At 38.1% G+C, this 22,760-nt stretch overlaps 1 protein-coding gene across 1 annotated transcript; it reads left to right on the top strand.

The window, feature by feature from the left end:
• The first annotated feature begins 2,045 nt into the window (after nucleotides 1–2,045).
• Nucleotides 2,046–16,866, top strand: LOC131855545 (potassium voltage-gated channel protein eag). The gene is made up of 14 exons (XM_059206820.1): nucleotides 2,046–2,124; nucleotides 3,783–3,903; nucleotides 4,433–4,545; nucleotides 9,041–9,172; nucleotides 9,475–9,584; nucleotides 10,972–11,367; nucleotides 11,445–11,868; nucleotides 12,413–12,612; nucleotides 13,253–13,505; nucleotides 14,085–14,296; nucleotides 14,624–15,118; nucleotides 15,521–15,742; nucleotides 16,123–16,299; nucleotides 16,669–16,866. Exons 1-14 carry the CDS (start codon nucleotides 2,046–2,048, stop codon nucleotides 16,864–16,866), a joined length of 3,132 nt encoding a protein of 1,043 aa, XP_059062803.1.
• Nucleotides 16,867–22,760: the final 5,894 nt, after the last annotated feature.

Here is a 22,760-nt window from a genome sequence, read left to right as displayed (position 1 = left end):
GCGTGAGGTTAGGTCAGTTAGCTCATCGTGGCAAATTCACCAGAAATTTAACATGATGATTTACAGTGGGAGCCGCATTGAGTTCAATCTGACATGGTACATTGCTAGCAATGGGGTTATTAATCCACATCACTAACAATCTCCTTCCGCCCCAATGGATGATAATGGAATGGTGCACGCGCCTGCAATAGCGGTTTACACGGGCGGAGCACCAGTGGAAGATGATAGGATTAGTATGAGATCAGGTCAGTTGGCCATTGGATAAATTCATAGTGAATTTATTACGATGGTTTCCAGCAATGGTATCATCAGTCCACATTACTAACAATCCAAAACTCAAATGGGGAAGGCCCCACAGAGACTCTGACGGGTTGGATACCCAATCGTTCATTTACTAAGTTCATTCATTTTCTAGATTTTTGTATGGGAATACTCTTACAGGACTTGCTGAAGATCCCAATCGGTAAATATGGGTATATTTTCCGATATTGAGATAAAGTTTTTTATAGAAATGGGTATAAAAATTTACAATAACATACCAAAAGATACCTTTAAATAAGTTCAAGACATCTGTTAAATCATATTTACTGAGCAAAGTCTATTTATTACTCACGAAACGATTACTAGAACGACGAGAGTGCATGGCAATAGTTGTACATGCACGGGATTTTCATTTAATATTAGACATAGACACCTATATAAGTATTCAATGTAAATAAATGTCTTTTAAAATAAAACTACGATGAAATTCAGTTTAATTTCTTGCTAGTTCTTCTCAATTGAATCTGTATACTGAACTGGACGGTAGGGAAAAAGTTTATAAAACAAAAAAAAATATCCTACTGAATAAATGATTTTTGATTTGATGAGATTTTAGATAGTTGTTTTTGTATATGATCTTTATGTAGTCAAGTAAAGTATGATATTGAAGTAACTAACAGTATTACTATTTAACTATTATCAGATTGATAAGTATATCTTTATACTACGATTACGTGTATGTAATACCTTTGTATTGGAAGGACATTGTGATCGATACTTCGTTACCATGTAGAATTGCTTAATTAGCAATATAATAATTAGATATACCGTAGGTAATATACTTTGTGAAGTCGCTGCTAAGCTGCATTCGTTTTCGATGATAGTACGAAATTATATCAAATATTCATGTAGGTCTATTACAGATTCTTATGATATGTCAAAAACTGCCGTCAGTTCGGAGTGTATTCGAGCTAAGAAGAACTGACAATAAATTCAGCTCTTATTCTTTTCAAATGTGCTTGTACATATTTACAAAAATAGAGATTCATTTTTAAAATCAAAATTAGGGAGAATAGAATGACCTCCAGCATATGCTATTGCAATTTTGACAAAGGGGTACCAAATATAAATGTATCAAGTCAGGTTGACCACCACGCGTCCACGCGTTTTCCCTTGGAATCCATCGCGATAAATTCTCGAGGAATTTATCCAAAGGTCAACTGACCTAATCTCAAGCTCATCTTATCATCCTGGTGCTTCGCCAGTGTATACCATTAGCGCAGGAACCATTATCATCCAGTAAAAAAAAAATATTGGGTTGATTGGGTTATTGTAAAGTGCTTGGATCTGTAGCACTGCGACCTACATAGATCTATTGTGCTCGCCCTTTTTCAGAGTTCGCTACCTAGACCCGTCAGGAACAACAATTGAAGGATAATCTTAAGAGCGATAGTTTTTAATTCCTCAGGATAGAGTGTAAACTTTCCAAAGGAGATATTACGTTTATGCATGAGTAGGCTACAACCACATAGAATGTGTAGTGGCGTTTCCTCTTCAGTTTGGCAAAATCTGCGGATTTTTGTTGTGCACAGGTCTAGGTTTGCCATAAGTTTGTTGGTTATGCCATGAATACAGCCACGACGCTGATTTTCAGTGATGATGATGTTTGGTTACAGGGGGGCGCGACGTCCGCGACGTGCCACCAGGTGAGGCATGCGGGCGGCGGGCGCGGCCAGCTGAGCGGCGGCGAAAGACGACGCGGGCGGGCGGCGGGGGGCGGCGGCATGCCGGGCGGCCGCAGGGGGCTTGTGGCCCCGCAGAACACCTTCCTGGAGAACATCATACGCCGGTCCTCCTCCCAACGTCAGTATCGCTTCCTTGAACCCATTTTTATGTAACTAGGATGTTCCCCCCTCGATCGATCCAAACGGAGATCGAAATTACAATGGCCTGAACCAAGGATCGAACACCAATTTTTTTATTTATGGAGTATTGTCAGGTGAGCACTGCGACCTGCATAGATCTATTATACTCGCCCTTTTTCAGAGTTCGCTACCTAAGGAAGGATATTCTTAGGAGCGAGGGTTTTTATCTTCTCAGGATAGAGTGTATACTTTCCAAAGGAGATATTTTGTTTATGCATGAGTGGGCTCCAACCACATAGGATGTGTCACTACACACTTGGTTGGTTTGCTAAGCTGAAGAGGAAACGCCACTGCGTTTAACCCGGAGCCCTAGCTGCGCCTTCAAACTAAAGTCGTATCTGTCAGGCGGGAATTGTCTTTCAGTCGCTTCATAAGTCCTTTCGGGGGTTATGAGTGCCATCTGTACCTGATTCCTATCGTCTGATAAAGTTGTAACGGTCCGCTGCGGGCAACAACATTGGAGTAATCCGAAAAAAAAACTAGAATGGGAAACTAGTTGACAGGTTCTGATGATAAATCGTAAGCGTGGTCTCTATACTTGAACAGCAAGGGCATCACATTATCATGACGCCCGTAATACTCTTGATGCGTTGCTATTCCGGAGTACTAAGATGTCAACGTTAACATTCGTTCAGTTTCTACAAAATCCGCCAATACAACCGGTGACGTGTTACGTGCGAATAGTGACGCAAAGGTCGTACATTAGTGCGTGCTCATATTACGTTCTAAAATTTGATGGTTATAATATTATTCCTTTATAGTCACATTTTAATTTCCAAATTCTATTAATATTTATTTTACAATTAACATAAAGTTTATTAATCCTATAATACCTAAAATAAATATAAAATTAATAGGATGAAATCAAAATAACGGTATTAACTTCTTCGAACGTTTTATTGTAAGTGGCAGGTTTCTTCGAGCAAAGAAAATAAACAGGCCTATTTAGTACTGGTATTTTAATTATATTTTATGTGGACAATTTATTTACAAATTATTATTTAGAAGTTTATATAAAAATACCGTCATTAATCCGCAGTAGGTACTATCGAATCTTCGGCTTGTATTCGGTATTTGGTCGAATTTTCATAAATAAAGTTATAACGAAAGAACTTTATGCTATCTTTCTGCAATAACATAGAGAAATCCTAAATTAATTTTCGGTATGCGTTGCTCTACTAAGAGCAATAATTAGGAAGACAAATATTCTATATTATTCAATAATTGTAAAATGTAAGAGGAGGGAATTGGTATCTAAAATATAGGTTTCTAATTAGTTTACCAGAGAACAATTAAATTTGTATGAAAAATAAGTTAATATTGCTATTATTATTATAAAATGTTCTCCTAATCGTCGGCCTTTAGACACACATCACTGTTCTCAGTCGCCGGATACAGTGTAATGGCCGCATGATGCCAGCAGTGCGCGCTAGAGACATAATCCTACTTTCTCTTTCTCACATATACTATAGCTGCGTCCCTACTATTCACTCAAACTGCAGGAAGTAAGCCTATGTGCTAAATGGCTAGACAACTGAAGCACTTCGCATCTAAGTGTGCGGGTAGCGATATTTACCCTTTTCTGGTTATTTACAGCAGACAGCAGCTTTCTGTTGGCGAACGCGCAGATCGTGGACTACCCCATCGTGTACTGTAACGAGACCTTCTGCAAGATGAGCGGGTACAACCGGGCTGAAGTCATGCAGAAGTCTTGCAGGTGAACCATTAAACTATTTATTTACCGCTGTATACGTTGTACAAAATCTTATGCATGGGTATTTATATTATTAACTACCAGTGGTCGCCCAGTGGTCAAATTTCGATCATAATAAAAAACACAAAAAGATCTTTGAACCTGCAATAAGAAAGATATATATTATACTAGCTTTTGCCCGCGGCTTCGCTCGCGATAATTTATCCCCTTTTTTATCCCTTTGGGGGTAGAATTAATCAAAATCCTTTCTTAGCGGATGCCTACGTCATAATATGTACCTGCATGCCAAATTTCAGCCCGATCCGTCCAGTGGTTTGGGCTGTGCGTTGATAGACAACTACGTCAGTCATCTTTGAGTTATATAATAATATATTTAGATTTAACAATTACCAAAAGAGCATATTTGCGTGTGTCTCAAATACATGGGTAGTGTGTGTAATGTTTAAGTATTTAAGTAGACCACTTTTTACAGTCTACCTCTGGGAAATTTTACTATATATTTTACAGTAGCATTTTTTTTATTGCTATGCAGGTGCACCTGGATGTACGGCGAGCTGACGGAGAAGGAGGCGGTGGAGCGAGTGGACCGAGCGCTGGACCATCACCTCGCTGACCAGTTCGAGATACTTCTCTATAAGAAGAATCGTAAGTTTTATATCATATGCATGCTACTGCTAATATCCTTAGAGGATTTTCATAAGACCCCTAAGGATAATGTTAGGAGAAGTGACATTGTATAGACAGGGGTCAGTGAACTCATTCCTCGGATCTAAATAATGTAACGTATAATTTGAATTTTAGTATTGTAACACAAATTGTATTATTTATAGTCATTTGAGTTTACGGACTGTAGGAAAAAAAATAAATTTAGAATGTTAAAATTTAACATTCATAAGCGGCTAAAATGTCCTACATGAATAAATGATTTTTGAATTTGAATTAGAATTTTATATTACCGCAATAACTTGAACAACCCCAATCGGGATAATAGTCGTGACTATATGTTTGTTTTTTATTTAGGTATACAGTAAAAAGTTTCAAATCAACGTTGTGTATATAATGTTGGGTAAGTATAGATAGGTATCTACCTGAGACATATGCCGCCGACATATGCATATATTTTTTTTTATTAATTATTTAAAAATATTAAGGTATAAAAGTATCAGTTTTACTACTAATAAAATATCCTTGCATTGAATAAACAATGTAACAAAGTTATTAACTGATATGCAAGCTGTTTATTTAGATGTATAAAGTCCTCTAAACATCAGGATACCATGATGTTGACGTTGATCCTCTCACTCTGACTATTTTTTTTATTGTCAGGTGCTTGGACCTGTTAGCACTGCGTCTTATATAGATCTATTGCGCTCGCCATTTTCATCTTCTTAGGATAGTGTGTAAATTTTCCAAAGGATATATTTCGTTTATGCATGAGTGGGCTACAACCACATAGGATGTATAGTGACGTTTCCTCTTCAGTTTGGCAAAATTTGCAGATTTATTTTGTGCACAGGACTAGGTTCGCCATATGTTTGTTCAATGTGTATTTTGTGCTCTGTGAGGGCCCTAGTCATCATGCATATGTTGTTACTCAATACCAATAGTCTATTGGAGTATTGCAGGTGAACCATTAATTTACCGCTGTATACGTTGTACAAAATCTTATGCATGGGTATTTATGTGTATTTATGTATTAACTACCAGTGTTCGCCCAGCGTTTGCCATATGTTTGTTCAATGTGTATTTTGTGTCCTGTGAGGGCCTTAGTCATCATGCATATGTTGTTACTAAATACCAATAGTCTATTGGAGTATTTGTTCGAGTAGCCCGATATAAGGGCATTCTGACTAACAAAGATGCAGTCTTGCGAATAATTAACGTTTAAAAAACGACACGTCTGCAACCAAAAACATTCTACAATCAAGCCGCTGGGTTAATTTTAGCAAATAACGGCAATAACTGTCCAGACCAAACATAAAATATGTCTGCTTCTCATTCAAGTTGCACCATTCAGGTGTGACGTCAAACAAATTTAGGTGGCAATATCCCGTGGCAGGGTAGGTGGTTGATTGGACCTTCTGTAATGGTGAATACAGTGTCGGGCTGATTAGCGTCATGTCAGCGACGACGGTGGCCCGCAGCACATAAACCGACCGTGGTAGCTAATTGAAGCGGTTGGAGTATATCCCCCGAGTATTGCTTGCAATTTGCCTCTTTTACAGTGTAATTAAATTGATTTATATATACAGCCAAGTAGAGATATCACAAAGATAGATATGCCTAGAAATGTGTCTGAGAAATATATTAAAATTCAAATTCAAAAGTAATTTATTCATGTAGGACATTTTAGCCGTTTATGAACGTCAATTTTTTTATATTATATTTTTCCCTACCGTCCAGTTCAGTAGACGGATTCAATTGAGACGAACTGGCAAGACTCTATTAGTCTTTTTTTTTAAATAAATACTCATAGATATATATATCTAAGATCAATTGAAAATCCCGTGCATAAACAACTATTGCTATGCACGCTCGTCATTCAAGTAATCGTTTAGTGAGTAATAAATAAGCTTTGCTCAGTAAATATGATTTAACAGATGTTTTGAATTTATTTAAGGGTAATTCCAGATAGCGCTCTGTTAATTGTCCAGGGTTATTTATTGTTATTATTTTATGAATGAGTTTTGGAATACGTCGTAATATAATTCATGTCGGTGTTCGGCCCATTAGGGTTTTTGAGTTGAGGTTTAAGTTACACACATACACACACACGTAACTTTTTTATATCTCACTTAAAGATTATAGTAAAATCACTTTTTCTTCTATTTTTTGGTAAATATGAGTACTGTTTTTGTTTTGTGTGTCTTTTATTGTTTACTAGCTTTTGCCCGCGGCATCGCTCGCGTTAATGTATCCCCCCCCACCCCCTTAGGGGTGGAATTAATCAAAATCCTTTCTTAGGGGATGCCTACGTCATAGTAGCTTTATGCATGCAAAATCTCAGCCCGATCGGTTTAAAATTGACAAAGTTTCATGTACACCGTCATCCCCTATTTTATTCCTTTAGGGGTAGAATTAATCAAAATCCTTTCTTAGCGGATGCCTATGTCATAACATCTACCTGCATGCCAAATTTCAGCCCGATCCGTCCAGTAGTTTGGGCTGTGCGTTGATAGATCACTACGTCAGTCAACTTTGAGTTATATATATTTAGATGTTCATTTTTTATATTAAGTTTAAGTTTAAGATTCAGATTGTGAGTATTTATTAACCGCAGATAAGCTCTAACGAACGTATGCAGAGGTAGACGTAGTACTATGGGCCATAGATACGAAAAGAAGAATATTATTTTTAAGAATATTATTTGTAAATACATACATAAAAAACATACATACCTTATATATATAGAAATACACACAAATAAAGTAAAATACTCTCATGTATATACAATAAATGTTTAATGTAATAAATTTTTGCCATGCTCGGATATTGAACCCGTAACCAACGGAAAGTGTGACAAAATGCTGTACCGCTACACTACTGAGTTCGTGAATTGAATTGAATTGTTATTCTTTTGGCTTGCGATCACAAAAAATAAGAGTGTTTTTATCCAATCGAATAAGATGGAACGTACAAATTGTCCGATGCACCGCGCATGAGGCTAGGGATGTGAAATAATAAAATCGATGGAAACATCGTTTAAACATATCGATACAAATATTTAGAATCGAATTAATTAATATATTAATTATTTTTTATTCTCAAATGATTTTTTTTTCATCTGATAAACAAGGGCAAAATATCTAAACTCTAGTTTTTACGGCCAACTAACACGCTTACAATATAAAAGGAACAGACTTAAAAAAAATAAAGACACTGATAATAATAATACCGATGATAATACCGGTAAAAAATCGATTATTTTCGTATAAACGATTTTAATGAGAATGTCCCATCTCTAGTCGAGGCTACCTTCGAGGCCGCGTCAGGTGTGGCGTGCCTTTAATATCGCCGTTCTCGCCCCCACCCCCGTATCGCCCCGTCCGATTAAATCCACCACAGTGACCTCCAATGTTGTATTATTTCCGTTGTTCTACAATCGGAATATTGCAGTCCCGAAACTGTATAATCAGCTTCTTATATTTATATTTTAGCTGTGCCCGTGCTTAGAATAAACGATAATTTTTTATACAAATTTAAAAAAAATTGAGTAAAATTTTAATTTTAAATCTAATAATGAATTAAGAGCCTAAAAATATTAGTTTCAAGCTTTTAGTTTTAAGAATGACGATACTTCCATGCAACCTTTCGCATAAAAAAGTGTCTATGTTCTTTCTCAGTATCGTTTAAATCAGTTCGGAGGTTTTGGTGTGAAAGGGCGAAAGATAGACACAAAAGACAGACAGACAGAGTTACTTTATTTATAATAATTTGTAGTAAGGATTAATTTATGGCATCCCTCATATTTCTTTTACTAATGAATTGGTGCTCCCACCTATATGCTGGCTCGTCACCAGTGGAGGATGAAAGGTTGGACGTGAAAACAGTCTGTGTGTTTACTCCAGCAATTAAAGTCAATTCAATGAATGGCATTATTTTGTGCTGTCCGTACATTTTTATACTCTTAAATTATACCTTGTTATCGATTTATTTAGTTTAGTCTTGATTACGTTTTAAAAGGACAAAAAACTGGATTCGATTGAAATCGAAATTGAGATTGGACTCCAAAATAAACCCTACGTAGACCAAGATAAGATCCAAAATAGATCTTACACAGACCAAGATAAGAAAGTCCATTTAAAGAGACTACCAAGAGCATCAAATACCATGCTCCTCTAACGGGGTGAATTACGAAGAATTATGAAATACATATGTACCTATTTGTTTTTAGGAGTGGTACGAAGTATGTCAAAATGTCTCCTAAATGTCGTTTCATTATAAAAACCTTTAAAACCTTTATCCTCGTAGACAGTGAATTACGAAGAATTCTTTCTTATTCATCATCTACATTTTAAAACCAATATCGGTGACAATAATTTCAACTACTTTAGTAGTTCCTAACATATTGAATACTGAACAAAAATTGGAGGTCCATGGGAAGCTACGGTCGTTTGTTGTAAGTGACATGTGTTTGCAGGCACACCGTTATGGCTGTTGGTGCACGTGGCGCCGATCCGCAACGAACGCGAACTGGTCGTGCTTTTCCTGCTGACCTTCCGCGACATCACCGCCCTCAAGCAGCCCATCGATGCAGACGACCCAAAAGGAGGTCAGTCTACTCTATAAACTTAGCCTAAGAACTATGTTTAAACTGTGTAATTGCTTTATAAATTTCTACATAAGGAATCTAAACTTCAGTGGCTTCGACCACGTGAAATAACTTGATCAAATAAAGGAAATAATAATAATGATTTTAGGTCTACACTTGATAGTGTAGACCTAAAATCCATAACCACCAAATTTCATATAAATCGATTCAGTAGTTGTGACGTGAAAACACGACAGACAGAGATACTGAACCGAGTTACTTTAACATTTACAATAAGACCTAAAATTATGTGCTACTTGCAGGGCTGTCAAAGTTTGCGAAGCTGGCACGCAGCGTGACCCGATCTCGCTCTGTGCTGGTGTCCGCTCTGCCTGCGCTGAAGGAACCGCAGCGGCAGAGCCACCTCGCGCATGTCAGTACCAACGCACCGCATGTAAACACACACTACACTATATATATTATAAATAGCACCTTATATGTATATATATCTATTACTTAGTATATCTTGGTATGGGCATGTCAAGATGAGGAACGAGGACCATGTTTTAAAGAAAGTAGTCTAAATATTAACGGGGATAAACGAAAAAAGATGGATGGACTATGTATGTAAGGAGAATTAATAATAAGCATAAAAGGAGAATGGTCAGATGTGATGCAGATAGGGAGCAGTGGTTGAGGATGAATACTGTGTCATCCCAAAACAGACGTTGACACTGAAGACAACGTAAAAGTATGATTAAACCTTGTATCGAGTTCTGTATCGTGGATTGTGTTATAAAGAATTGTTTAATATAATAGAGTGCCCTTATTTAACACAGGTCGAAGAATTTATACTACTTCTTATTATGTTACTTTATTGTACGTTTTAAATTTTTTATATGAATTGTGAAGAAAATTTACGTATTTATGCATCAGAATTTTTCGTCAAATATTCTAAGACTAGCTACTCGGCGCGGCTTCGCACGGGTGTATATGTATTATATATATAAACCTTCCTCTTGAATCACTCTATCTATTAAAAAAACCGCTTCAAAATCCAATGCGTAGTATTAAAGAATTAAGCATACATAGGGACGGACAGACAGCGACAGCGACTTTATTTTATACTATGTAATGATGCCTAAAGAATGAGGTCTTCTTAAAGTCTATGTTGCGGGTAAATGATACTATGTTGCTGGTCGAGACGATGTATATTACAGATGATGATAAACTGACAATGTGTACATAGAAATAATGATCTTATATACTAAATAAAAGTAGGAAAATGTAAGGTGGGGTGACACAGTTTAGATAGAGTAGACAATATTGAATTTGTCTTACTAGACATTATTAAATGCAATTATTATTTTATGTATCTAGGTGACTGTGTCCCATAGATATTCCCCTCTTGAGAGAAAAAAAATATATATATTACACACAAAAAAATTATAAATCATGTAAGTTTATTTATTGGTACTCTGGTTATACCACAGTTAATATTATAATTATCATCACTGCTAGCCCAATTTGTATTATATTCAAGTTTGAGAGAAAGCATCTGGTTGACAAACAGCGTCGTATAGGAGCATCCTGTCGGCATACGCTGAACCGGGTCCTTTTGCCGCATTTAATAAAGTACCCTGTTAATGTATATATATATACTTTTATGCAATTTCATTGACAGCATTAAATTATTATTATTTTATACAATTGTGTTCTGTATTGGTCGGTTAATCAATGGAAGATTTCTTTCACCTTGTCATATGGATTAACTGATTTGATGTTTGTATTTTATGATAAAGTATTCTGTGTTTCGTCAGGTAATGTCACTATCAGGAGACGTGCTGCCTCAGTATAGACAAGAAGCTCCGAAGACACCACCACACATCCTGTTACACTACTGCGCATTCAAAGCCATCTGGGACTGGATTATACTGTGCCTCACCTTCTATACCGCCATCATGGTGCCATACAACGTCGCCTTCAAGAACAAGACCAGCGAGGATGTCTCGTTGCTCGTCATAGATTCCATTGTGGACGTCGTATTCTTTATTGATATCGTACTCAACTTCCACACAACGTTTGTCGGCCCTGGTGGTGAGGTGGTCAGCGATCCCAAAGTTATACGAAAGAATTACTTCAAATCATGGTTCCTTATAGACCTACTGTCTTGTTTGCCTTATGATGTTTTCAACGCGTTTGACCACGACGAAGATGTAAGTATAGGTCCATAGTTGATTATAAAAAGAATTATTGAGCATGCATTACACAAGTTCTTTACGTTTCCGCACAGGGCATCGGGAGTCTATTCAGCGCGTTGAAGGTAGTCCGGCTACTACGACTGGGCCGAGTGGTACGCAAATTGGATCGATACCTCGAGTACGGCGCTGCTATGCTCATCCTGCTACTCTGCTTCTACATGCTGGTGGCACACTGGCTCGCCTGCGTGTGGTACAGCATCGGCCGATCGGACGCCGACTCAGGGCTCCAGTACTCCTGGCTTTGGAAATTAGCCAACGTGACTCAGACTCCGTACTCTTACGTGTGGTCTAACGAGTCAGACGGGCCAGAACTCGTCAATGGGCCTTCTCGCAAGACCATGTACGTGACCGCGCTCTACTTCACCATGACCTGCATGACCTCTGTGGGCTTCGGCAACGTCGCCGCCGAGACCGATAACGAGAAGATCTTCACCATCTGCATGATGATTGTGGCAGGTGCCGGAATTCTTCTGTTATTAGCCGGAGCACTGGCGCGACCCCCGCGCAGGCTTCCCTGTGGCGGGGGCCGCGCCCTCCTTACTGCATCCCTCTGTCCTTCTAACAAGTCACCATTGTTTTATTGTTCGCCACTTTCTCGTTTTGTATCGTCCACTGTGTGCAAAGTGTTGATGCAAATTTACGTTTAAAATATTTAGTTATCCTATTCCCGAACTACCTTCTCTTCATTTCCCCATCTTATCGTCCTTGTGCAAGCCCACGAAGTGTCGTATCGCGTGAGTCACCTGTGTGGTCATAAATTTCGTTTACAAGCCGCCTATTCTTAATGAAAAATGCAAAATGACATTTATAGAAAAAAATGAGCGGTATGTAAATGACAAGATCTGTATAAACACACCGAGGTATCTGTCGAGTTCTGTTCATGTTGGCAACTTGAGTAGCTATGTAATGCACCTACCTATACAGGTATAATATGTAGTACAACTAGTACTAGTTGTAGTAGCAAAATGGACAATTGCCCCTAACCATTATGACTCCACAGCTCTACTTTACGCAACGATATTCGGCCACGTGACAACCATCATCCAGCAGATGACCTCGGCAACCGCAAAGTATCACGACATGCTCAACAATGTGCGCGAATTCATGAAGCTGCACGAAGTGCCTAAGGCACTTAGTGAACGCGTAATGGACTATGTTGTTTCCACATGGGCTATGACTAAAGGGCTCGACACAGATAAGGTATGGAGGAAGTAAAAGTAGTGGTCATCATTACCATCATTTTCCAACTCTTTCCATATAATTTGAGTTCAGCTAAACTATGCTACTCTCTTACACTATATCTATTTCATTTTCAGTTCACCTTCTTTATATTTCACCTTCCACACAGTCGCACAGTCCGCCCATCTCTTTTTAGGTTTCGCATCACCTTTAAATCTATTCACAGTCACTAGAAATACTGTTTTTTTTTATACATATATTCGTATAGTCTCGAGATTCTGTCAATTGAACAGGGCGGCGATCACTCTGGTAGGTATTTGTTCTAATTATTATAAAAGACGGCTATGTACAGTATATCCATACTTCTGTAGTTGAAATCGGGTGATTTTAGCGTGTATTGGATGAGACCACTTCGATGGCATCGGTAGTCTAGCAGTTTGACACACAGCCTTACTTCCGATCGTCGCGAGTTCTATATCTTGCATTATGCAAATAATTGCATTCATAATTATTTGTATCAGTATGGGAGTTATTTAAGTATATTACGTATACATTTAAATATATCTATCAATTGTCTAGTACCCGTAATAAAAGCTTAACTTGGGACTAGATGATGCTCTGTGAATTGTCCTGGATTCTTATATATTATATACCTCGGCAGGTGCTGAACTACTGTCCCAAAGATATGAAAGCGGACATCTGCGTGCATCTCAACCGCAAGGTGTTCAACGAGCATCCGGCGTTTCGACTCGCGTCGGATGGCTGTTTGCGGGCGCTCGCCATGCACTTTCAAATGTCGCACTCGGCGCCTGGAGACTTGCTGTACCACACCGGCGAGTCCATCGATTCGCTCTGCTTCATCGTCACCGGGAGTCTAGAGGTCATACAGGATGATGAAGTCGTTGCTATATTAGGTAAATATATACAATCTTTTTGTGTAAAATGATTAGGACTATGCAGTGTAATGGATTCTTTTGATATTGAAGAGACTTAGGTGGCTCTTTGTACAATGTAACAATCTGATAGTTTTAAGATGTATATTAGAAATTAGATAAAGTACATAGATCACTGAAGAAAAAAGGTTAACACACATGTATATATAACAGAACGGAAAGATAGATTTTATAACAATGTTTGGATCGCTATATATGTATAATGTAGGTCACGCGAAACGATTAATCACAGTAGCGGCGCAAGAGACGTGTGGACGACTACTGCGCGTCGGTGAGGCTCTCTCAGATACGCTGCCTCCGCAACCGCTAGCGATGACGTCACGTTTGACCGCGCGCTACTCGGTACTCCACAAGGGTAATAAGGCAGTGAAATTACAGGATAAGAGGCACGACATCGTAGTTGTCTGGAATGGCAATGCCTGAGAAATAACACCAGCTATTAGTAAATTTTTTGTATTGGCGCCCAACTTGGGACATAATTTACTTACCTTATGCAGAACATGTAGTACCCGTATATATGTAATAACTTGTTCACCGCAGGCAAAGGCGACGTCTTCGGCGATTCCTTCTGGAAGGACAGCGCGGTTGGTCAATCGGCGGCTAACGTTCGAGCACTAACCTACTGTGATTTGCACACAATAAAGCGCGACCGGTTACTAGAAGTGCTTGATTTTTATCAAGCTTTCGCTAACAGTTTTGCGCGAAATCTCACCCTTACATACAATCTTCGACACCGATTAATATTTCGCAAGGTTCGTATTCAAATTATAGTTGTTATTATAACAATATTTCAACACTATAGCCACACGAATTATGCGGCATAGTATCTCGTAATCAACCAAATAACATTACTCTGCTTAGTAAAGTGCTAAGTTTGGGGTGTCTAAAGTTATGACTAGCTCATTATAATATTCCATACAATATTTATTAAGTAGTCATTTTAAAATTTTTCTTAAAAAGTAGTAATAAACGTTTTAACTATCTTGGTAACTCTGCATAAATGTTTAAATAAAATAATTGTCTATTAATTCTAATAATATTTTACTCCAGCGCAACTAAGGCACCCTTAATTTTCACAGGTTGCAGATGTGAGGCGAGAAAGAGAGTTAATGGAGCGAAGGAAGCGGGAACCACAACTGGAACAAGCCCAGGATCATTTAGTTCGAAAGATCTTTTCGCGTTTCCGTCGCGAGCGCAGCGTCGCTGCAGCCCCGGGGCCGGCCCCGGCGCGTGCGGCATCCGCGTCCCCTGCGCTGGGGGCCGCCCCCGCCGACCCCGAGCGCGGGGAGACTGCCGCCGCCGCGGGCACTGCGCCGGCCCCGGCCCCCGTTGCGGCCCCCACGCCCGCGCCGTCCACCGGCGGAGGAGCGGCTGCGCGCGGCAAGTGGGGGCGACTGTTGGCGGGCGGGGGGTCACTGGACGCGAGCGGGGGCGGTGGAGGAGATGCGCCGCGGGCCCCGTTCGCGCGCAGTCTCAGCACTCGCGACCGGCCCGCTCCTGCCATCGCCGCCCCCCCGTCCGAAGCTAGCACAGCATCTGCTGTCACTCCTCACGTTTCTGTCCTCGCTCTGAAGGTATCCATATATTTTTCCTACTATTAAACAATCCTGTAGTATAAGTATATTCTTCTATCTTGTTGTATATTCTCTTATTTATTTATAGAATTTATCTGTATATTTATTTTGACAAAATTTATAAATCATGCTACTGACAGGGTTTCACAAATAACAGAATAATAATTTTAAATTCAACATCACGACATATAAAGGCAATATAAATCGAGATTATAAAGTAGGAAGCGAATAAAATTACAGTAATAAATAATTAATTAATTTGTTGAAATATATACATATATATTAATTAAATTATTATTTTATGATTCAATAATGGGCTTATTTCGTTATGCTTCTGTATGATACTTAGTAAAATACGGGATACTAAGGAAACCTACTATTTATTCAAATATTGTGTTTTAGGCGTCTTTTGCGAAAACCCGGTCAGCGAGTGCGCTTGGCGTGGGCAGCGGGCGACAGGACACCATCGAGGAGGAGCTGGAGGAGCGGCGACCGCCCACCACCACCCCCGCCCTGCAGCCTCCGCCCGCTCCTGTCGCTACATCTACAGCTGCTTTACATGACGCCGCGTTAGCAGAATTACGTAGAGATGTCCGAAACGAAGTACAACGTCTTCAACATAAGGTTGTTGTTTGTTACACACTTGCATTTTCCTACTGGCAAATTCATCATACATGTAAAATATTTAGGTACAATGCATAATTTTTGCTTTATCTTAATTAGCTTGCGTGTAACAGCTTAGACCACATCGTCACTTAACATCAGGTGAGATTGCGGTCAAACGCGCTCAAATTTTAACATAAAAAAATAATAATAATAAACTTACCAGTTTGATGTATAGGTAATATGTAGTAACCATTTTATGGTTGTATGTGTATTTTACTTATAAGTAATAAATAGTTGCTTCTATTGCTATGACAATCTATAATTGTGACAAATATTTTTTTCATAGTGTTATCAGTATTTATATACCTACCTTTATATAACTGATATTTTGTTGTTAGCTGGGCCGCGTGGAGGAGCTGCTGACGATGCTGGCGGCGCGGCTGGGCGCCGACACGTCCGAGGGCGCCAGCGGGGCGGCGGCGGGCGCGGGGGCGGCGAGAGGGGAGGACGGTGAGCGGACGCGCGCCCCGCCCACTGACATCGCCGCTCTCACGAGAACGAAACGCCGATCGAAGGTTATATATTGTATTTTTTTATGCATGATGATGGAATGGTGCCTTCGTCTGCACTAATGGTTTATGCTAGCGGGGTACCAGTGGTGGATAAGATGAACATGAGGTCAGTTACCCCATTGTAACAAATTCACTAGGAATTTACCACGCTGGTTTCCAAGAGGAACCACGTGAAGTTTAACCTCATATGGTATATTGCTAGTAATGACTATTAGTCCACGTTACTAACAATCACCTTCCGTCCTATATATTGTATTCAATTCTATCATTATTTCAAGTGCATTTACGTGAAAACAATACAGTTAGTGTAAAAACATAGTCAATAAAAATGGTATATAAAACAGATTATAACATAAATGAACATTGTTGTAGGCGCGCAGTAAAGGTACGGCGCCGCAGGTTCCAACGCCGACGACGCCGGGCGACGCGCCCTCCAGCCCCCCGGGGGGCAGCGCCGGAAGCGCGGGCAGCGCGGGGAGCGCGGGCAGCGCGAGCGGAGTGAGCGGAGTGAGCGGAGTGAGCGGAGCGAGCGGGGCCGGCGCGGCGGCGCGGCGGCGCGACTTCGTGTAGCGCGCGGCGGCGCCCGGCGCGCCGCCCGACTAGCGCGCCGGGCGCCGCGCCCGCGCCACCAGTGCCTGCCGACTGCTCGTCGCCACCGCGCTCGCCCACTGCGCCGCGCTCTCACTTCACGGGGCACTCCCACGGGGACCGTCCCCGAGTGACATGTGGTCGATGAACGTTTCCGAGCGCCGCGCTCGCTGTAAATACTCACACTGATAATGTACTCACGGTGGTCGCACAACGGTTCAGTCGACGTTTGCCTATGTCAGTGATACTCAATCTTTTTTTGTTGCGCCACAATTTTAACAAAATTTGGCGGCACACAAAGAGAAGATACGTTTAAATGTGCGTATTAAAATAAAAATAAAGGAACGTTTATTAAGGGACAAGTTAATAAATTTGCCGCCACACTTTTAGTTTCATGGCACACAAAAGTGTCGCAGCACAGTGGTTGAGAATCACTGCTCCATGCGATACCGTTTGGCGCATTCTGTCTATGGATGTTGTCGAATCGTCCGACTGAACCGAACGGTGTGCGACCGCACTTACTCGTAGGCACCCGCGAGTAGACACGCTGCATTAACGCTTGTCGGCACCGTTACGCTAATTTATATAAAGTTATGTACGTTATGTAATGTTTATTCGGGCTCACTACGCTTCCATCGACGAGCGAGGTGGGCTGGAATTGACATTACCACGGAAAATTAGAAATCAACGCGAACTAGCGAAGAGGCGACGAAGCGATCGTTCGAATTCAACAAAGTCAGAGAGGACTTTGTAATAAGGCTAGTTATTATGAAAACAAAACTTTAAACGGCGGCGTGGCCTAATTATTTTGTCCGCAATGATTCGTTAATTAGATATTTCGTTAGATTTTAGTGCAGCGAACAATTATAAACTTGGTAGATTTATACTGATATTAGCAAAATTGAAAACAATATCGTAAATTTAATAGATTTTCGGTATAACTAAACACTCGAGTTGTGTTATTTTAGTAGTGCGTGAATTTGAATTTGTGACTAGCGAAATTTCTTCGGTGCCACTTCTACAGTGCGCGTTGAACCTAAATTCGTAATGAATAAAAGCAATACGCGAGTGATAGAAACAAGAAGTTTAAAGCTAAATGAAGAATACAGAATTGATGCCAATCAACGGGAATTTGAAAGACTTCTCGTACTAGAATTTAGTTATGTAAGGATTACTTGCTGTAATTTAATATTATTTTCTATCAGTTATGTACTATTAGGAAAACGCATACGATTTTGTTATGCCACAGAATGTAACCTAGGGAACAAGTGATGTAATTGTAGAATTTAAGATGTCATTTATTTAATTTTTTCTATTAATGACGAAAATTAATAATGTCGAGAGACAATATAGGTTGTACGCATAATCAATATCAATTTCTTCACGCCTCAATCTTCATTTAGTTATAAGCTTCTTGGGGCTTATTACGCTATCATATGTATATAGTAGGTATCATGTCTTAGATATTTAAATAAAGGCTGATAATAAATAATCTCACTAAACACAAAATTTAGAGTATTCCTAAATTATAAAAAATATTGGTTTTTGACCGCGATTTAAATCGCTTAGTTTGAAACCTTATATTATTCACAATTGTAGTTTTCATTCGATCGTTTAAGTCACCAAGAGCTGACGAAATAGCAATATGCTGAGCGGAGTCATTTTTAGTATGTAAAAAAACTTTATACGTTGGTTGCTTTCACCTTTTCGCCTTAAAGGGTTAATCGATCATCATTAAAATTTGCATAAATCATTTGGAAAGATGTCATTTTTTTTATGTCCTAGATATTTGGGTACCTAAACCCAAATATATGTTAATTATTTAAATCCTTATTAATGTTTTATTCTTTAAGTTAGGCCTTTATTGTCCATAGACTGATGGTCCAAGCCATTTTTTGCGTTTTATAACATTGTCCATTCGTTTTTTATCCTCGTTGATTATATCTAATAATTAACTTTGCACTAATATTAATAATGCATTAGCTGAATATAGCACTCGAAATATATATGATAGTGTAATAAGTCTATTAGATAGAACGCAATGTATTGACGTGTCGCTTTCCATGTGTAGGAGACACAGTTTAGAACTGATTTGAAGCTGTAATTGTACATTGCGAAGTGCTCGATTACCTAATGGTAGAGATATGTTACGGTTGATGTCAAGGTCTTGGCGCTATATGCGATAGAAAATGTATACCTGAGTAATTTGTTATCAGCAATAATTATCAGCAAATATGTTAGCAATGAATGTTATCTTACCACTGTACTTAGATCTATAGACATCTACTTTTTATAGGAATTGGGGCCCTTATGAGAATAGAAATAAAATCGAATTTGTGTTGCAACTTGTAATGGTTCTAAAAGTATGAAATTTAAAAAAAAAGCAGTGTTTCATACATAAACCGTTTTGTTTTACACAGGCTTTCACATTTTTTTTTATTTAGGGCATTGGAAGCCTTACAGATTAGGAGAAAAGCTAATGATACCTATGGTGCCTACTTTTAACTAAATAAAAATTAATTCCCTTATTATTAAACAACTGAAATCTCCTGCAAATCTATTTTAATTACATATTATAACCTAGCCAATCTATGAATTTATCGCCTTATTCTATACTATAACAGGCATATATTATACATTTAAACCTTCCTCTTAAATAACTCTGCTGAAAACTGCATTAAAATCCGCTGAGTATTTTAAAAGACAAGCGAACAAACAACTACTCCGACTTTGTTTTATACTATGTAAAGATTAAGGAAATTACTCGAAAGAACAGAACAATACTTGAACATTATTATCTATACATGTGAATTTTGTATAGAGGTTAGTACCTACTTATTCAAAGCTGAAAACAATTATCAGGTAATGAACTATCATATTTATAAGATCATATATCATATTGTAATGTACTCATATAACTCTAATTATAGATATATATGAGAAAAACTAATTAAGTAAATGTACATAATAACGAAATCACTTCAAATTTAAGGCGCCAATATCTTGATGTCACGTGACATCAGAGTTCCACTTAGAGAATTATCACAGTACGAAAACTATTACGAAACTTATGTAAATGATATTATAATGTAATAAAAGTGATATCAGATTGATATTTCACATTTAAAAAGCAATATATTTTCCTGCGATTCGTTTTCGCTGTTTTTGATCTCGACACAAACGACCAAATATAAGTATTTATATATTATGATTGCAACGAGTTCTTGTAATGGACACCACTGTTACTATATATACTATGTTTGTTTCCAACTTGTCTTGTTTGGTAAATAATTTTAACATGTTTACTACGATGTTGATAAAATAATATTCGAACAAAAATCTTAATTAAATTTAATTATTTTAATACGAAAAGTAATGTAATAAGGAAAAGTCTATGGTTAATTATTTATACACAAAAAAAATAGAATACTTTCATAATTAGGACATATCTCACAACAAATTGCCGTTATTTTCAAACGATTCAATTTATTAACGTTACTGAAACTTTAGTATAGTAAAACAATTTATTGATTTCAATACACTTAACAACACAGTTGTTACCAATAATTACAGTTGTTAACAATAAATAAACAGTGTATTAGAGCCATTTTTATGTTTTCCTCGAAATTACAACGGCCTAAACCGCCAGTACCTAGTACGCCACTAGGCTCGGACCCTAGTGGCGTACTCAAACATACCTACTACTTCCTGACAGGCATTTGGCCTCAGTCGATCCATAATTTCATGGAATTTTTCACTCGTTTTCATTTTCTTTCGTTATAAAGGTGTTGTTCCAGCGGTGGTCAACAGCATTACAATAAATCCATTACCTTAAGAGTGGCCTCTATCAGGACCATGACATATAATTTTTGGGTTTAGACTCATACAAACATGTCAAGATTATTCACCAAAATGGACAAGTAAACGATGTTCAATTTCGTTCGCTTCGGGAGACAGTCGCCTCCGTATAACATATCCACCGAGTAATATTACGATTGTTATTTTAACCTAGCCTCATATTGTCAGGTTCAGTCGGCCGATTGTCCTAAGCGACTACCGTTCGATTGGCGCATTTTGCGCTATACCCCGCCCACTTTGAAAATACGCCAATCGGAGTGTCGCATAGACCAATCGTCCGACTGAATCTAACAATGTGAGGCCAGATTTATTCGTATTTGGGACGAGCACCGACGCGATCACGCGACCGTCCGAAGCGCCTCTTGTTTATTGATTAGTGATTTATTGTTAACGTTTTTAAAGTTTATCTGAGATATTTGATATCTTCGCGTAGTTAGTTCGTGACGCCACTGAGCGTCAGATCGGCGGCCGCTCGGCCCTCGCTAAGCCACTGCTCCTCAATTATTATTACTATCTTTTTATTGAAAATATATCGAGATAAGACATACAGGTGATTTCATTTAACCCGCACCTTTTCATTTAGTCTGTACTATGATAGAGAGAGAGAGAGAGACAATAGTAAACGAAACTGTTTGCTTTGTAATTGTATTTGGGTTAAGAGTGAAATAATGAAATTACTGTTAGGTAAGGCATGACCATGATGTTTCATACTAGAATGCCCAATATTTTATTAGTCATTTTTTTAACAAGTTAGTACACGTGATACAATTTATATAATCTTGAAACTTTCAAATAAGAAATTGTTAATTAATACTTAGTGGTTGATTTTTAATACTCGTAAATCCTAAAAATAGTATTTTTATAAAATATAAAAAGATATATATATCTGGATACGGTATGCATCAAATTTAGAAATCAAAGAATGGGTACTTAATAAATGCAATTGTAATCCTTAAAAGGGTAAGTAAATAAAACACGGAAAAATTTAAATCCTAATTTTAATATATACAAAAAAAAATACATTAGAGCGTTGTAATCAAGGTCGAGTGCCTCGCACCCGCGCCCTCACCCTTCTGTCTTAAACACCACCGCCGCAAACAGTAAAGTTAAGGTGGCATAAAAAACAAATGAAAATAAACTAAGTACTGAGAAGGAAAGAAACAACAAATTAATGATACAGGTAATAGAAAAGAACCGAGGCTTCGTATAAGAAAAATCTGTAATTTTAAGTTTTTCGAGATTTTCTACTAAATTTGAATTGATTTGTTCTGCGAGCACTGAATTTTGTATTTGATTGTAATTTGTAAAATTACTGTAAATTTAGATCAAATATAGATCCGATCGTTACATTTGTAATTTCATAGTACGCCCTTTGTAGGATTAGGCTATAACAACATGATATAGAACTATTTGCGAATAGAATCAAAAACAGAAATTTTGCGTTTAGCAAACTTAAAATATACAAAAATTGAAGGAATATGGGAACACAATATCAGTTAGTCGAAATGTCTAAATGCATCTTTACATGTAAACATCATGTATTTTGCATAATTCTTATAGGTTATACGATATACAGTCCCATGTAACGTACATGTATTTAAAAAGTTATAAAACATTATCTCAGAACCGCTTATAAACCATACGGTTGTGCATACCGCCTTTTCTCTCTATATAGCTTTACTATCAGTTACTTTATGATTATTTATTACCATAAGTTAACAAATATATTAAACGTATCATATATTTTATATATAATATATAGAAGAAATATTTGAACTTAGTATGTTTGCTTGTTGATTAATTAAAAAAAAATCTTTCACCCATAGATATTTACATTATCAGAGCGATTAATAAACGCTGTATTTAAATACTAGCAACGCTGTGGAATGCTAGTGTATTATCTATGGTATGTCTATTATTATTAAACGTGATAGTGCGGCATAGGGCGGGGGGAGAGGAAATCGACGGTTATAATCAACAGAAGTATAATTACGCGCGGATGATGCTTAGTATAGATC

The sequence above is a fragment of the Achroia grisella genome, unplaced genomic scaffold (genome assembly GCF_030625045.1).
Source record: "Achroia grisella isolate CSIRO2021 unplaced genomic scaffold, CSIRO_AGI_Agris_v1 utg146, whole genome shotgun sequence".
NCBI lineage: Eukaryota > Metazoa > Arthropoda > Insecta > Lepidoptera > Pyralidae > Achroia > Achroia grisella.
This window is presented reverse-complemented; position numbering and strand designations above follow the sequence as displayed.

Coding starts and splice junctions, on each gene's coding strand:
- LOC131855545 (XM_059206820.1), top strand. CDS start 2,046: ATGCCGGGCGGCCGCAGGGGGCTTGTGGCCCCGCAGAACACCTTCCTG. Junction 12,613..13,252: donor AAGGGCTCGACACAGATAAG/GTATGGAGGAAG, acceptor ATACCTCGGCAG/GTGCTGAACTACTGTCCCAA. Junction 16,300..16,668: donor GAACGAAACGCCGATCGAAG/GTTATATATTGT, acceptor ACATTGTTGTAG/GCGCGCAGTAAAGGTACGGC.